General features: G+C 41.4%; 1 protein-coding gene across 15 annotated transcripts in view; it reads left to right on the forward strand.

Moving 5' to 3' along the window:
- The window catches only part of Pard3 (par-3 family cell polarity regulator), a 516,377-nt gene that overhangs the window by 296,629 nt on the left and 201,465 nt on the right, over positions 1 to 18,283 (forward strand). For all 15 annotated transcript variants that reach the window (XM_038312958.2, XM_038312952.2, XM_038312953.2 and 12 more), the window contains 5 exons: positions 1,364 to 1,503; positions 4,355 to 4,483; positions 6,910 to 6,948; positions 14,726 to 14,914; positions 15,561 to 15,731. In XM_038312958.2, coding sequence (XP_038168886.1) covers positions 1,364 to 1,503; positions 4,355 to 4,483; positions 6,910 to 6,948; positions 14,726 to 14,914; positions 15,561 to 15,731 — 668 coding nt within the window. The remainder of the gene's footprint in view (positions 1 to 1,363; positions 1,504 to 4,354; positions 4,484 to 6,909; positions 6,949 to 14,725; positions 14,915 to 15,560; positions 15,732 to 18,283) is intronic.

The raw sequence follows: 18,283 nt of genomic DNA on the forward strand, positions 1-18,283 counted from the left end.
GTGCATTCACCGTCCTGTTAACTGAAATGTTGCACGAGCAGTAAATGAACTCGTTAGAAGTGCTCTCCGCTTCTGCGAGTCAGTAGAAGTGTGTCAGGCTGCACATGCTGCAGCTTGGTGTGTTTTTATCCATTACTTTTGGGTTCTAATGGGGTGAGACTCCTTTCCACAACACACTGACTTAAGAAGATGGTTTGTTAAGAAGTCTACCAAAGATGACGTTATGTCAATCAAGAACGTGACCTACTGGGCTGGAGAGATGGCTCAGCAGTTAAGAGCACTGGCTGCTCTTCCAGAGGTCCTGAATTTAATTCTCAGTAACCACATGGGGCTCAAAACCATCTAGAGTGGGATCTAATGCCTTTTTCTGGCATAAGGTCATACATGCAGATAGAACACTCCTACACATAAAATAAATAAGTAAATATATCTTTAAAAAAATAAGAAAGTGACATGGTAATATCCCATCAATCATGGTAACTTTAAACATGGTAGGGTAACTGTAGGGTTCAGTAGCCCTGATTTCCAGCTGGACTGTTCCCCGTGTGACTTGTCCTGTGGTGGGGACGGGACCATACGTGGGAAGATTTCAGTTACTCGGGAGGGAACTTGACAAAGGTAAGCAACGTAGTTCATGGATACAAAATGGTTGTTGTATATACTCAGAGTATGAAGAAGATTGGTTACTTAAAATATTATTAGTTCTAATGTCCCCTTCCTGAACATTTTTTGTCTCCTTTTTTCTTGCCTTGTGCTCTAAATTGGGGACCATTATTACTAATACTTGATTTTTGATGTTTCATGGAGTTTTATACAATTTATTTTGCATGTGTAGGTGTTTTGCTTACATGTATGTTTGCTCTCCACATGCATGCTGTACCTGGAGAGGCCAGAAGAGAGTGTTGGATTCTCTGGCACTAGGGTATTTATGAGCCATCATATTGGTGTTGAGAATCAAACCCAAGTCTGAGAAATATTCTTAACCACTGAGCAATCTCTCCAGACCACAAAGATTGTATAGCTTTTAACAGAAGTGTTTGTTTATGATTTCTTCAAGTAGAGCTGTTGGGTTCATTTGGTACCAAAAGACCGAAAGTTGACATATGAGTTCATTAACTTGCATCCGTCCTTGATAATACCACCAAGGAGATTAATGACTTCTAGCGCTGAACCATTTTAATCTTCCAAACTTTGTCTAGTTTGAAGCCTTCGTTGAAACTCGTAAAGCATTAAGGGAAATGTAGGCCACTGGACGTTGTAGGATGTAAGGCTAACACAGAATATAAGGCGGTCATTGTGTGTGGCACACGTGTACAGGTCCAGTATGCAGCAGCACTTGGAAATGTCTCTATTTCTGGCTTAGGTACCGAAGGACTGGGGTTCAGCATCACTTCCCGAGATGTTTCTATAGGCGGCTCAGTTCCCATTTATGTCAAGAACATCCTTCCTCGAGGGGCCGCCATTCAAGATGGCCGACTCAAGGCAGGAGACCGGCTCATAGAGGTGAGTGGCTTCCAGGACAGAGCTTCTGGCGTCTCTGAAAAATTCCTTTCTTCGGGAGTTAGTTTGAAAATGTTTTCATAAAATATGAAATTATGTATTTTAGCAGAAATGTTGCATCAGAAAACTATTTTTTACTTTATATTCCCCCATGTTATCTGATGAAAAATTACCTTTCTGTCTAGATTATTTATAAATATTTAACTACACAGATACTTGGTTTGTGAGATGAGGGTATGTTTGACATGAGGCACGTGCAAACCTCTGTGACTGCAAATTTAAATAGCTGAATACTTGATGTGTGGCGGTCTGGGCAAGCCAGCTCTTTAGAGATAGAAACAAGCAGATAAAGTCAATGTGAATGTGTCTTGAAAGGAAGAGACAGGTTAGTGTGACCGCCTGGACCGTGAAACCAAGATGCAACATCCAATGTTAGCACAGAGGAAGACAGATGTCAGAAATCTCCTTGTGAGGCTTAGGGTTTGACTGCCCTTGCATGTGAGGGAATTGTGGAAACATACACATAGACATGGTCCCTGACGTTAGTAGCTGAGGGCATATAAAAAAGTGAGGGCCCGCTCAGAGCGTAAGAACTAATTTTTAGTTTTCTTCTGTGATAAAAAAAAAAAAGAACCTGTATTTTAATTTTTACTCATTTATTTTTCATTGGCATTTAAGATGAAGCCCAAGTCCATATGCATCCTAGGCAAGTGTTTCTCCACTGAGCTGTGCCTCTGAGCACTGAGCCATAAATTCATAACCGAGCCATAAGCAAGTGCCCTCACTGGGGAATTCTGAGCACGAGTTTCTCACCGATCCAGGATTGTATCCCTGAACCCCGTCCATTGATGTACTGTGTCTCTCATCACTGAACTGTTTCCGCCCTCCACGCCACACCCCCACTAATGGGGCATCATTTCATCCCTCATCACCCCTTCTTAGCAGAAATCATGTTTCATTAACAATTCTTGAAATATGGATAAAATGAACTTTTATCACCACTCCCTCTCCCATGCAGCTTTGACCCCTCTGGGTTGCACTTTCTAAAAGGGTTCTTGAGAAGTACCAGAGCTAAGAAACCACTTCCTTTTTTCCATGACTTTATTTTAGAATTTCTCCCTTAAATCTTATGCCATTGCCTTTTGTCCTCCCCATAAGGCGACATGTTTCAGAGGACACTGAATTCGTTTGTTAACCAGAAGGACACACCCCCAGTTTGTATAAAGGGAACTGTTTCTAGAAAGCTCTACTCTTTCTTGGATATAAACTGAGCAGCTGTAGGCAAGCCGGTCTTTTATTTTGAAGTCTCAGCTGGCTTCTAAGTTCAAAAAGAGAAAAGTTTGTCCTTCCATTTCCTCTTTCTTGTCTTCCTCCTTTCCTGGCTGTGTTTCTGTCTCTGTCCCTCTCTGTCTCTGTCTGAGCTTGAGATGAACCCAGGGCCTTACAGCAGGGCTCACCTCCTTTTGCTTGTGTGCCTGTTCTCCTTCCTTCCCTGCTTCCTGAGAATAAGCTCTGTCTTTGTCCCTCTTTAGACAGATAATGGCTTGACTTGCAGTGACTCACGAGCACCTTCATTTTTCTCTCTGAGAGGTGGGAACACAATGCAGACTACCTTGCTCCTGAGTCATGTATAGTGCTTATAGTTGCCCGGTGGGTCTCAATTCTGGTTCTGTGTATTTCAAACCTAATGCTGCAGTGTCCATAGAGTTCATAGACTGTGCACAAGTCAGTCCACATGCCTCCTTAGCGTCTTGACCATAAGAAGAACAAATAGAAGAGTACCTCATTAGTAGCGCCCGCCCCTTTCTGTCTGCAAGCTTTTCATTGGTTGGAACTGTTGCCAGTCGGCTGGCATCTCTGCCTTAGAGCATGTAAAGCTCTGTGACAGTGTTTCCACAGAAAGCCTAGGTTCTAAAACAGAGCTACAGGGAAGTTTTGATATTAAAATTTAAGTATTATATTTAATATTTGACCCATAGAGAGAGAACAATATATAATTCTTTTTTTTAAAAAAAAAATGAAATCTATTAATGTTGGTGTGGTGGTGCATATTTGCAACCCTGGCACATAGGAGCCCCAGGCAGGAGAATTGTGAGTCAAGGCTGCCCCAGCTATGTGGTAACTTCAGCCTTGCTACACACATCGCCAAACCATGCCCTTAAGAAATAAGTGAATAAATGATAAAATTAAAAGCATCTTTCATTGAAACCTTGAAACTAACATTTATATAGTTCCCATGAATGAAAAATGGTAAGATTGTTTAAAAATGTAGTCTTCCCAAATTCTGCCTGGCTGAATTCTCTTATCCATAGAGAAAAACTAAGATGAAGCATTAGTTCCCCTCCCAAACTGTTAGTATTTTTTAGTGAATCATTTTGATGTTATTGTTTACCTTTTAAGGATAAAATGTCTATTCTTCTTCATTTTCACTGAAGCTTAAAGCGTTTATACTAAAATATTGTTGCTGTATTCCCCTTCCATGAATAGCGCCTCTCTATTTGGCTGTTGGAAGATCTGTTATGCACCAGGGTTCAGTTCTCACTGCAGCTTGGTGTTAACTTGACCTCATGGTTTCTGTCTGTTTACCGCATGCTGCCTGTTAATGCTGGTGGTTGCAGCTTCTGGTTTATGGGTGAACACTAAAGGATTTATTACTTCCTCACTGGCTTCTGGCTATCTGGTTGACTTCTTTTATGAACCACCAAATCTTCTCTGGTTACCTTGTCATGACCGAATTTTGCATGGAAAAAGCCTCATTTAGGAATAGATGCCCTCAGTTCTGGGTCTCTGGCTTTTCTTCCCCCTACTGCCTGTCTGGACATAGTTGTAGCTAAATATTTCCTCTTTGTTTTAGGTCAACGGCGTAGATTTAGCAGGGAAGTCCCAGGAGGAAGTTGTTTCCCTGTTGAGAAGCACCAAGATGGAAGGGACCGTGAGCCTTCTGATCTTTCGCCAGGAAGACGCTTTCCACCCAAGGGAACTGGTGTGTAACCCTAGTGCAGATGGAAGACTTCTCATGCACATGAACCAGTGTTCTAGGCCACCTACTCACTGGCGAGTGTTTATGGAGCCTTGTCCTGAGGAGGTCCTATAGTTTTTATAGACTCTCAGTGTAGATGTTCTTAACTATGCCAGTCTTAGCGATAGATGCCTCAGCTATAGGTGGATGTTTTTGTTTAATAAGCAGCTTGTAAGGAGGGTTTCAAGACTCCTGGGTTTATCACTGTACACTCCCAGCTAACTGATTGAACCACAAGATGTCCATTATTTCATAACTGTCACCCCAAATACTATCGTTGAAATGCTGCCACCTCTTCCTCTCATGTGACAAATTCTCAGCTTTCAGATTTTTGTAGTAAACACAGCTAAGCAAAGTTAATGGTGCTTCCTGTTTGGTGGCTAGGAAAACTAGCAAAATTATTGTTATGAAAATAAAAAAAAAAGATGTAAGAGGAAAGACGTCACAATCACAGCGTAAGTGATTATTTTTTTTTTGAAAAGCATAACCAATGACATTGTTTATAGCTCACCTTTGCCCTCTATACTGACATCCATTAGGAAGGGATTGTGAAATGGTATTGGTTGGAGTAAGATGTAGAGAGTAAATGTACTTCTGAATACTCTTTTGAAAAGGAGTTATTTTTATTATTTACATGGAAATTATATATATGTATATATAAGAGTGCCTCATTTAGAAGCATAATCTTTATCTTTTGGTGTGCCTAGAAGGTTGTTTTGGCTCAAACACAAGTTAGCATCTTAAATATTCCAAAGCAGATTTGACCTGAGCCATCTCAGAATGTTTGACATCTCCTTCAGCTAGCTGCTAGCTTTGTGTAGCCATGACAGGTGACGAGGTTCAGGACTATAGTTCATAAATCTGTCATGTAGATCTGATTTTCTTAAGTTATGCAAGTGCGATACATCATAGTTGATGCATCCTCTATAAAAATTATTTATTTAAATAGTTATTAAAATCGAGCTGAATTTCAGTCATGGATATCCAGTCCCTTGGGTTACACACAAACCTGGAAGTCTTCCATGGTTTTATGGGGAGTTTTAAGACTGTGATGGGGTGAGAAGGGAACACTTGTGTTTTAGATTTATTTTGAATAAATTATGAAAACTTCGTCATAGTTAACAAATGTTTAATGCATTATTTCTCAATTTGAATTCGGATTTTCCATTTCCTCCACTCTGACTCCAATTTCGTGTTTAAGATGCCACCTGATCCTAAATCTGGGATGTCTCTATTCGATTGCAAATGAGCCCTCACCAAAGCACCAGCCTCTCCTGGGCAGGCAGGAAGCTCCCTCTCTGCCTGGCACTCTCAGGCTGCCTGTTGGCTTTCCCGAGGTGCCAAGCTGCAGTACGGCTCTTCAGCAGTCTCCCAGGGGAGCAAGCGCCAGCCTGAGGTTATGCAGGTTCTTCTGGGCCAATTCAGATCTCCCAGGCTTCTGTTTCTCCCGTCTGCTGCTCTTGTTCCTCCTCCCCCTTGGTTGTTTAATTTATCGCTTGTGAGCTTTTCATTAAGGGCAGGGCCAGTAGGCTGTCAGTCTGTTATGCCTACTGCAGCTGCTTTTTTTGAGACTTAAAATAATAACGTTTTGAAAAGTCAAAGGGAGTGTTTAAAAATAATTCCTAACTCTGATTACTACAGCTCTTTTTGGTTGGGGTGTCTCTGTTTCAGTTCTGTGGGTCTCAATCTAAATACTTCTAAATTGGTGTTTGTCTTTTGTTAAAGATTAAATAAACTAAATACCAGCCTTTCATGTTCTATATTATGTGGGAAGAATTCCATTTGTTTCCTGCGGAACACATTCAAGTATCAAGTTGTGTTTCCCACTGCAGGACTGACGACTTTTGTTCACAGAGCTGTCAAATGGCCCTATACTTTAAGACTGAGGTTTAGTGATGTAGACTGGCCAACACATTTAGAGATAGCGGCATGTTTAGAAACACAGTTTGTGAGGTTTCTTTTCCTGTACATGAGCTCATGAGGTACTGTGCATGAGTCGGTGGAAACATGTATCTAGAAGAAGTAACTGCTGAAATCTCTTAAGTCCTGACTCAGTCTGGAGGACAATCGTACCTCAGCCGTGTTACAGTGACCCTTCATGCACAGTTATGGATATTATTAATGTTATTGTTGTTGTTGTTTTCTTTTTTGAAACAGGGTTTCTCTGGGTAGCCCTGGTTGTCCTAGAACTCACTCTGTAGATTATGCTGACCTCAAACTCAGAGATCCACCTACCTCTGCCTCCAGGTTGCTGGGATTAAAGGTCTGCGCCACCACTGCCTGGCTTAGTTTATGGCTTTTAAAACAACCTAATCTTCTTTAATAAAATACTGTGTCCCTTGAACCTTGATGATGAAAATCTTAATGATGTTTTTCTTTAATTCTTCTAGAACACTGAATCAAGCCAGATGCAGATTCCAAAAGAAACGGTAAGAAACTTATCTTGAGAGATGTTCCTAAGATAAAGAGCCGACTTGTTAATCCAGTATAATAACCTTTGTCCCTCTCTTTACCAAATAACTTTTATTTACTTCCATATTTGGGGAGGGGCCTGGAACGGGGGCTTGTCAAACAAGTGTAAGATGGGAGATGTTTGAATTTTTTGCTATTCCTCTGTATAATGCGGTGAGGTTAAGAGAGTGTAATATAAAGTGTAGTCGGGAAAGATCAGGTGATAGATAGGATAAGCTTGGTTGTCATAATAAAGGGAGGGAGCCAGTCAGGTATTTTTGGCTCAGGTTCAAACACGGACACAGCTCAGCCACGTCTGTTTTAGAAGACTAACCCTGATTCACTCCGAGATTTAAGGGGAGGGTGCAGTCTGGCTTGCACCAAACCACACACATTGTCTGTAGTAGGTGTTGCATTGGTCTCTGTGTGGATGTGCGACCTGGTGGAAGAGAGGGGATTCCATAGTGACAGTTGATAGTCAGTTCATAGTCAGGATCTTTGCATATCAAGTGACGATGCAGAATAAAAGCATTCCCGATCTCAGGTAATCCCAGCACCTGACTAGCAGGGGTTGGTTGTAGTCTGTGAAGTTGAGGCCATCTTAATTTACATAGTGAGATCTAGGATAGCCAGGGCTATGTAGAGACCCTGTCTCTGAAAAAAAAAAATAACAATACAGTATTAACAATGGGTACTGTTACTATCCGATTCCAAAATTTGTAACCAAATAGGTAAACCAAAATCATCAGAATAAGCAATATAATTAACAATTGATTTTTTTTTAAAAAAAAATATAGGTACATAAACAAGCAACTTCAATAAATAGAATGCTGCTTTCAAATATTTCATTGTTTTAAAAGCTGGATAGCAAATAAGACCTTAGAGCAGAATCTGGAAGCAGCATCTAGAATATGACACACCCATGAGCACAGGTTAGGAAGAGCCACGACCTTGAGTTCCTGATGGTAGAACAACTCAGCCATGACAGCCAGTGAGAACCTGCAGTGGTGGTACACACTGAGGATGTTGGTGAGAGGGGACAGACGAGGAGATCATTCTATTTGAAAGGACAGTCACTGTGGCAAAGATAGTGGAAAACTGTGTAACTTGGACCAGTAGGGATTGCCAAAGCACGGGCAACCAGGCCACCTAATACTGAGGAACAGTTCTGGAAACGTACATTTTACACATGTGTATGTGTACACATATGCATGTTTGTGTCTGAAGATGGCATTTCAAATTGGTAATGAACTGTGGTTTGTGTAGCATTTAGAACAAGAACCTGTTATTTACTTAGTGCTGGGCTTGACCCCATGCAAATGCTGAGCAGCCTGTCACAGAGCTGAACCCATAGCCAGTCATCCCCCTTTAAAAGGCTGACCTTCTTTTCCCTTCTCTCCCACTAAATCCTAGTTGGTCATCAATTTAAACCTCAAAAGTCCTCGAAAATCTTGACCAAAAGAAAGTGTGAAGCATTTGATTTACTTTTAATAATAATAATAATAATAATAATAATAATAATAAAAATGCCTGTGATATAAAAGTCTGACACATGGGCAGGCCCCCAACTTACAGAGTGTCAAAATACCAGTATTTAACTTCATGACTATGAAATATACATATAACATCCACCCTCTTGTCTCAGTTTCCATGAGAAATCAATAAATGACTAGGGATCTTGAATGCTTTATTTGATAATAATCTTTGTAGTAGATAGTTTACCCAATAGTCAGCTAATAAACGTGTCCTGAAGGGTTAGCTGTGGCGTTGTATACGTTGGGTTTGCTAAATGCATTGTAGGTTTGCAATATTTCAGCTTAGAGTGGGTTCATCTAGGTGCAATTCCATAGTGAGTCAAGGGACATTTATGTTCTCATACATCGTTATGTGTACATATTTATTTTCATCTTCCTTGTTATTAGTATTATCCGTAGCTATATCCAGATCCTGAAGCGTTTGCAATATAAATACTGAGCGAAGGATTTGCAGCATGGTTGTGGGATGAGTGACATTTCTCTGTGGCTTTGGATCTTACTGACTTCTGTGGTTTCTCCGAAGCATAATGTGATTAAAATCCTTCGTCTGCCCACACTGATTTTATCCGGTCTTTGCAGAATATAGAGGTGTCTGAAGGCAAACAGAGCTGACTCACTAAGGAATTGAGTTGACATTCCTTTCCTGCGAAAATGACTGCTTAATGTTTTCGACATCTTTTCCTTGAAATATTTCCATTCCTTGTTATCGGTCATCATCTTTGCAGTGCAGTGATATACTCGGTCCCTTTGTAATATGTACGTTTTTAACTTGAACGTTATTTTCTGCCGAACTCTGTATGCTTTAACGTAGACTTAGAATGTCGCAATGCTAACCAATAAACTCCATTGATTTCCTAACTACCCACAGTTGTTATAAAATACATGGGCAATAAGTAAGACAGGACCTCGAGGCTACAGTCCCAGTCAGGTCATGGTATAGCATGGCATTCAGTCGTCATGCATCTGTGGTCTTCTTTTGGATTATTTCTTCATTGTATCTTGGTTTTACCTTTTTTGAAAAACTACTCAGAACATTTTTTAAAGGGCACATCATTTTGAGACTATGTCATAACTTGGGTTTTTCTGATTTTTCTTTGCATATTTTTCTGGGAAGATACTAGAAGTTAATAACCATTATTATTACCAAACAAAAAATTAAAGTGTTTAAAATTATTTGCTGTTCATTGGATAAAGAAAGAACACAGTAAGTTCATATATAAGCTTGTAACTTAGTAATCACACCTGGTGGTCCTTGCACTGGGGAGGCTGAGGTAGAAGGATCTTCATGTTAAGTCCTGCTTTGGATGGTAAAGGGCAAAGCCCGTCTAGGAAGCTTAAATGACCGTGTCAAACAAAATAAAGGAAAAAAATCACAGGGTGGAGACACTGAGGGCATAGCTCAGTGGTAGATCTAAGTTAGTGCAATGCCCTGGGTTCAATCCCTAATTACTGCAAAAATAAACAATAAATAACAATCTAAATAATGGTTCTCAGAAAGATGGGTTCAAATAGTTCAAATAACATACATCAATGTTCATCTTTCCTCTGATAAATACGAAGCTGACCCAATCCTGTAATTTTATCACTCAGTAGGTGAAGGAACAGGTACCAAGATCTTGATGTCATTTTCATGTATAGCAAATCACAGCAAATCTGGACTATATGATCTTATCTCAAAAGAATTTTTTAATCAAAATACTTATTTTAAACTTGACCTGTATTAGTTCATCCAAAAAATTAAAAACAAAGATAAATTCAATTTTAAAAAGTCTTCCTTTTAATTAAAAAGACAAAATTCTGCTCATTTCTCGACAGCCCGTGTACAGTGTGTGCTCTCGCTCGCCCCTGTGAGCGTTTCTCTTCCACAAGAGATGTGTGCTGATGGCTGCTCTTCCTGGTGGCCTCATGAGCTTCTTGCCCTGTGCTCAGCCGCGTCCTGTCCGTGACCCCAGTCCCATCCCCTGCCCACCAGCCTCCTTCTGTCCTTCCCCTCCCCCGTGTTTGCTGTCATTTTGTGTGTCTGTCTATCGCTCCATCTTGTGGCTTCAATTGAGGAAAGACATTTAAGTGACACATTAGATTTCTTGATTGCAAAAACAGTAGAAGGAATGATAATCACCCGCAGCTCTGTGGCCTCACTGTCATGATATTGATGTATTTGCTCATAATCTCCATTTTCCATATAGCTAACCTATGTGCTGTCCCATGTGCCTGTGCTGTAGACAGTGAGTGGCGGTCCTTCACCCAAGACTGGCATCAGACCCTCCTCCCCTATGATGCTTCTGTCTGATACGTAACAGAAATTAATCAATTTACAAAAGACACTGTCAAGGCCTTGATGGACAAAGTACTACAAGTTAGGAAAGACTTAATTTCCACAAACCTGAATTTTCCATCATAAAAATATCTTTATCTCCCTAAATGCTTTCTCTAAGACACTTTAAGTAATAATCTACTTATTAGTTTCCTGTCAGTCTGTCTGGGGCGGTCGTGATAAAGGCAGTCAGCATCCCTGTGGATCTCTGCGCATGACCACACTCAGTTTTAACGTAATACACAATGAACTTAGAGACTCTGCAGTTGTCTTCTGAATGCTGTCTGTGTATACATTCACCATTATTCCAGAACATTCCTCCCTCCCTCTCCTCTCCATCCTTTTCTCCCTTCCTTCTCTCCTCCCATCATCTCCTGTTTTGAAGACAGCCTCTCTAGTAGTTCAGGTTGACCCTGACCTCAGGGTCCTTCTGCCTTAGCCTCCTGGGTTCTAAGTTTCTGGGTATGCCCCACTATGCCCAGCACAAACACATCCAGACTAGCACATTGCCAAATTTCTTCATTGTTCTGAAGGATGGCTTTAACTCCTCCTCCTTCTCCTCCTCCTTCTTTTTCTTCTTCCTCCTCCTCTTCTTCCTCTTCTTCTTCCTCCAACCTCCTTCCTCCTTCCTCCTCCTCCTCCTCCTCCTTTTCTTCCTCCTCCTCCTTCTCCTCCTCCTCTTCCTCTTCCTCCTTTCCTTTCTTCCTCCTCCTCCTTTCTATTGAAGTTTGGAGACCAGGGCTTACCCATTGCTCTGTTCTTTCTTAGTGAATGACTAGCTTACCTCTCTTTTGAATTTGATGTGGAGGTAGGTATGTGTCCTTCATTAATAATCTACCAGAGACATGCAGACTATAGATAGGTAGACTCCTATGTGGGAACTTCGTCCCTGGAGTGTGGCATGAGCAGTCGCTGAGTGCTTCTCCCATCTCATGGTGCTCTGTGTTTACATTTTCCCTCACAATGTTTTGCTCATTTTTCTCTGCCAAGGCTCCAAGATTTGTCGTCTCCCTTTCTTCAGGAAAGGAAGATGTGCTCAGGGCTCAGTATGGATTCATAGTCCCTCATAGACAGCCAGGGTCACAGAGCCGCTGGGATGGTCGTTGACAGAAGAAAAATCACTAGGACATGAGGAAGGCTCTTGACTGTTTTTTCTCCCTCACTGGTCATGGGAGATACCCTTCTGTTTCTCCGAGAATACCGGGAAACTAGATAGCTTTCACGGGACCCATTAGGTAGGGCCTGTTTCTAATATGCTGGCAAAATGCCCTTTGTTCTCTGGGCATTAAAAGGCAAAATTGCCAATTGGCAGGGAAGAACTTCAGTCGTTTGATGGGTAACTTGTTCATGCTCTACAAACCGACAGATAGACAGACAGACACACAGCAGAGATACCCAATATAGCTTGATGAGAAAGTTGTTTCGGTTCAACAGACAGACAGACACACACACATACACACACACATACACCAGTGATATCCATTGTTCAATGTGCTTGAGGGATTGAGCAGCACGAACATTGTCAGCATGTTGGAGCCCTTGTTGGGATTTGTTTCTGAAGTGGGAACTCGAATCTATTGGTTGAACAGGCACAACTTCAGTGACTTAGCAAGAAGGTGGAAATACCTCAGAATTAGCCAGAACACAGAGATGCTTGTGCATAGCTCAGCCTTGTGGAGATTTTATAATGTCACTTCTCAAATGGTCTTTGAAGAGCAAACTTTTAAAACTCGCTGCCAAAAACTGATTCCTAAACGCTGGTGTTAATTTCAGTCTTGTTCAAGAGCCAAGTGGGCTAATGATGAAATGCTAATGAAGCTCCACCGTGTCTCCCTTCAATGTTCTTAATGATAATAAAGTCTCAGGGTTGCATAGGACCAGAAGAGACAGCCCCGCCCCCACCCTGCCGCCCCTAGCCGTTTTCATAGTCAGTGGGGAAGCAAGCCCACCTTGATTAGCCCTTTTCTTCGTGAATTCGCTCAGCTTCCTGTCTTGATTTTTCAAGTAGGGAAGAAATGAGAGTTTTAAGCCTTTGTAAAAACATTATGGAAATGTTGAAATCAGTAAACAGGGACACGCCAAACTGAAGGTCTACATCAGTCAGTGACAATTCAGATTTGAGGGAAGGAACAGTAAGGGTGGGTCCTTGTGCTCACCAGATACAGCTGTGATCCCTTTGTCTTCACAGAAGCCTGAGAAGTTACGGCTTCCATGGCCTCTCAAGTGCCGCATTCTCAGTAATAGAAATGCAGATCGACAGAATCCATTATATCTCTTGTTTCTGAATTCCATATACAAAGGGACAGTGGTGTGGCTTGGAGTTATTGATGCAATTTTTTTTTCTTTTAAATATTGAGATCTACCCATGTGGTATGTTCTTTTAAGCATTATTGCTTTGGTAGGTCTGTAGTGCTGGGACGAACCTGGGCCCTTGCACGTGCTTGCTAGGCTAATGCTCTTGAGTTGAGCTGCTCTGAGCCTCCAGATGGTATAGTTTTATACTTATAGTAAGTGTATAATAGTCATTCACAGAATAATTGCTTAGTGTTTTAATTGTTTTGATACAGATAAAGCAATGTAAAATGAAATGAACATTTGTATTTATAGAGCATCACATGATTATAAAGATGTTTCTGTATAATAAATGTGTGAAATATTTAATATTTTGATGCAGTTATTTGATCTTGGTTTGTCTCCAATTTGTTGGTTTTGTTGTATTGAATTGTAGTTATTCTCTGGGAATATTATAAAGTGTTTACAATGAACTGAGACGTTCAATTTAATGGTAAATATTTACTTTACATAGGCCATGTCTTTTAAACACTTATTTTTTTATTTTTTACTGCATACTTTTCATGTTCTAAAAAGGTTGTGATTTGATGTCACTGAAAACCTCCTCCTCCGTGCTCACTGTCAGGCTATTCTTCAATGTGTTTCTAAGATACACTCTTGTGTGGCCAGGAGTATAGACCAGCGTAAGACAGCTTCCAGATTGCCTTTCAGAAGTCCCCTGTTTTATCATCAGTGACAGATGCACACACGTCTGTGTGCATGTGCGCATATACAACACACACACACACACACACACATGTTAACACTGAATGTCAGCAAGTTAGAAACATTGCTTTACAGGTAACATTTTGGATTTTAAGGTCTTAATATAGCACATTGTTTATATTATTCTTTTTTATAATTACAGTTAAATACTGTTCTTCTAAAATATTAATTTAAGAAATCAAGAATACATTTGGGGAAGTCGCAAATTCTCTTTTAAATTATTTTATCATTATTTAATTTGCCTTATAATTTTTCAAAAATTGGGCAGGGTACAAAGAAAAATAAAGAAATCCATCGTGTTTCCATACTCTATAGCCAAGGTTTATGAGTAATCAAGAATTGCTGTCCGTTTAGTGTAAGTTCATCATACTGTCATTCTCTGTAATTGATGGTTCATTTCAAACGGCTAAGTGGACGTTGGAAGAGTGTTTCAAAGTTGGGGAAGGAGAAGGTCTACTTTACAGGCCTCACTAAGGTCCATTCCAAAATTGATGCTGGAGGAAAATTCTGGTTTATGTTGACTTCTATTTTTTTCTGTGTTTCTCTCCTATTTTATAATAAATGACAGAAGAAAGACTTTACATATTAGTCCTAGACTTTAGGGGTCTACATATCCCTTCTGTATTACTCCTGTGTTTCTTAGAATTAATTGCAACATTGATATAATAAGTAGAGCCAGAAGCTGCTCACAGTAAGGGTCAGGTGTGATCTTGGAGGACAGCTCTACCCCTGTCGTGGATCCTGTCATGGGGTAGCGATAATCTGCTGGTGTTGGCCAGAGGTCCGTGGTGTGGTGGCTGAACGAGGCATTCCTAGTTTAATACTCTGTGCGATTCTTTCCCCTTTTAGAAACCGGAGGATGAGGAGGTTGTTCTCACTCCTGATGGGACTAGGGAGTTTCTGACCTTTGAAGTCCCCCTTAATGACTCGGGATCTGCAGGACTTGGAGTCAGCGTCAAAGGGAACCGTTCCAAAGAGAACCATGCAGATCTGGGAATCTTTGTGAAGTCCATTATTAATGGCGGAGCTGCATCCAAAGTAAGCACTGCTCAGCCTGATTCAGTCCACACCTGCTGCCAGGGTTTCCCACTGCTGCCTTTCTGATTTCAACACGCGTTCTGTTAGTGATGGTTTCTTTCCATATAGACCTCCCACCTAGACCAGATACCAAGAAAAGGGACATAGTGATATATTGTTTGGGAGATAGAGCCCTTCATTCCAACTCCTCATCCTAATCTCACATGACCCAGTAGTCTTCTTTGTTCAGTAAGATTTGTACAGAGGCTTAGCATGGGTCCTGGGTTGCGGGGAAGGCTTTTTTTTTGTTCCCCCCGCTGGTTGGTCATTGGCTCCTTCTAACCTACGGTAGATAGCACTTTCCTACAATTGCCCTGATCTTCATGGATCTTCCTTGTAAATCAGCTTGATGGCTGTTTCTGTAAGCACACGCGTGGTGATCACTCTGTGTTCTAAGAATTAGCATTCCAATTTCGTTAACAGATTATAAGAATGACTCAGGGATGCCTAAAAGACTAAAATAGACAGAGGATACCACAGCTGCTTGCACTGTGTTTAAAGCCCCCAGATCCTTTTTTCTTTTTTGTTTTAATAATGTAAACTTAGGGAATAGCAATCTCTTTTGCAAGCTCTTCAGCAATACTCATGTTGCTTGCTTTCCTCCCAGGATGGAAGGCTGAGAGTGAATGACCAGCTGATAGCTGTAAATGGAGAGTCACTGCTGGGCAAAGCCAACCAGGAAGCCATGGAGACTCTGCGGAGGTCCATGTCCACTGAGGGCAACAAGCGCGGCATGATCCAGCTCATCGTGGCCAGGCGGATCAGCAAAAGCAATGAGGTGAACCTGGGGTATTGCCTAGAAAAGCCATCCCGTGGCTTGCTGGCATTGTGTGGGCATGTTCGTAGATGATTATTTTTTTTCAAACATCATCTCCTGTCCCCCAGCATAGTCTGAACTTTCTGTGAAAGACGACTTTAAACTTCTGATCTTCCTGCTTCCACTTCTCCTGGGCTGGAGTTACAAGTCTGTAGCACCATTTTTGCTCATGTGATGCAGGGGACCAAACCCAGGGCTTTACACTTGCTTGTCAAGTGCTCTGGGTTCTGAGCTCCAGCTCCAGACTCACTTGTTTCATTGTTTATGTGGTCAAAGTTTTTCCAAACTTAAATGAATATTCCTGTACTACTCACAAGATAATGTGTCAGAGCTCCCTGTAGCTAGCTGAATGTTATATGGGAAAAAGGACCCACAGTAGCCTTGCTTGGTCTCTCCATGGAGTGAGAGACCCAGCAAGAAAGAGCTGCTTGCTCTTATGTGTAGTGGCTGCCTCTGTCTAATCCTATAATGGAGAGGACCTACTTTTATCCATGTTCTTTTGGGGTAGCCAGTGAAGAACCTTCATCCCCGGAGATGAGAGGAGATGGCAGCTCCCTCTTTCCTCTGTGGAGCTGATTCTTTTGAAAGTACCATTTTCTAATGGATCTCAACTACAGAGTGTGTGGCAGATGTACAGAGCTGGACGCACCATGCCCATCACCCAGGGTTTATTGCCAATGACAAAATCAAATGCCCATGAATGGGATTAACAGTGACTGCAGGGCCAGGGCATCCTATTTAGAAAGGTTTGTGCCTTGGCTTTCCTAAATGAAAGGAAAGGTATTTTCTCACAGAGCAGATCATTGGTAAGTTAAAAATAAATGATACATAGATCCATTTATAAATACTAACAAGCCACAGACTAGATTTTCAATGTTGTAGCATCCATAGATAATGGGCTGATTTCTATAAAGGAGCGTGTTGAAAATGTAAGGTTGGTTGTTTGTATTCTTGCTGTGCTCCAGTTCCCACATTTAACAGAAACTAAATTACTGTTGAGTTATAGAAATCAGAAGTTGGGCAAAGCAGCATGCGCTTAGAATCCCAGGGCTCAGTTGTTGAGACGGAGGTAGAGACTGGAGACTCTCTGGAAGCTTGCAGGCTAGGTAGCTTAGTATGTGCAGTAGCAGGCATTGAGCAGGACCTTCTGTCAAGCAAGTTAGATGGCAAAGATCCACAGGCTCTCAGAACTACATCCATGCGATGGTCGCGTGCACCCATGCTCACAAAGGCGTGTATACCATACCCATGGAAACAGTCAGAAAAATACATTAAAAATAAATGGCTTGTGTTCTTCATTTTAAAGCAACATCATGGTCCCTCATTAGGGCCTATATTACACTCATGTTTTGTAAAGTGAATGTCTCTAGAGCACAGTACTATCATGTAGAAGGAACTGACCTCAATAGGAACATTGACTTATGCTTTGTCTTGGTCACAGTCCTATTGCTGTAGAGAGACGTCATGACCAAGGCAACCCTTCATAAGAGAAAGCATTTAATTAGGGACTTGCTAATAGTTTCAGAGGCTTAGGCCATTGTCATCACAGCAGGGAGCATGGCATCTGCCTTGCCAGGCATGGTTCTGGAGAAGGAAGTGAGAGCTACATCCTGATCTGCAGGCAAAGAGAGCCTGGGCCTGGCATAGAATTTCAAAACCTCAGAGTTTACCCCTAGTGACACATTTCTTCCAACAGGACCACACCTCCTCATCCTTCTAATCCTTTCAAATGGCAACATTTCCTGGTGACTAAGCTTCAAATATATAAAGCTATGGAGGGCATTCTTTTTCAAACCACTACATGCTTGCATTGTTTGTATTTGCTGAGTGTAGAATGAACTAACCATCATCATGAAGTTAACTTCTGCAACAAAGAACAATGTAAACGTAACTAGAAACCTCAGAAAGGAAACACATAGGACAGATATTGCTTGCTATGGGAAGAATCCGAGCCTGACTCTGAGATTTCTGTAGCCTTGCAGGACGGTTCCTCAATCTTCTATTAGTGGTGCTGGGGATAGATCCAGGATCTTACACTTGCTGTGCATTGGCTCTCACTGACCTGCATCTCAGCCTTCCATGCCTTGAATGGTAGTTATTTTGTTGTCAAGTCATTGTGTACTATTTTTATTTTAAATGTGCAGGGTGCTACATTTTCAGGATGGTGTACAATGCATGTGTCTGTATATATAGCTCCTTCAGATACATGAGTTCATTCCAATTCCCAAGGGCAGTAGTCAGTTGACAGATGTATGTTGAACATCTACTGGATGTCATCAAACGTGTTGGATGCTGGATGCACAGCAGTATGTATTTACAAGTAGATTATCACCTTGACCCCCTTAAATCAAGATCTGAAGCCTAAGAGGACAACACGGAGGGAAGATGCTGCTTCACAAGTGTGAGAACCTGAGTCTTGTTCTCAGCGCTGGGGAACATACAGAACGAGTCTAGTTCTCAGCACTGGGGAAGGGAACAGAGAGATAAAAGAATCTGTGGGTTCTGGAACTCGC

The sequence above is a fragment of the Arvicola amphibius genome, chromosome 15, assembly GCF_903992535.2.
Source record: "Arvicola amphibius chromosome 15, mArvAmp1.2, whole genome shotgun sequence".
Classification (NCBI taxonomy): Eukaryota; Metazoa; Chordata; class Mammalia; order Rodentia; family Cricetidae; genus Arvicola; species Arvicola amphibius.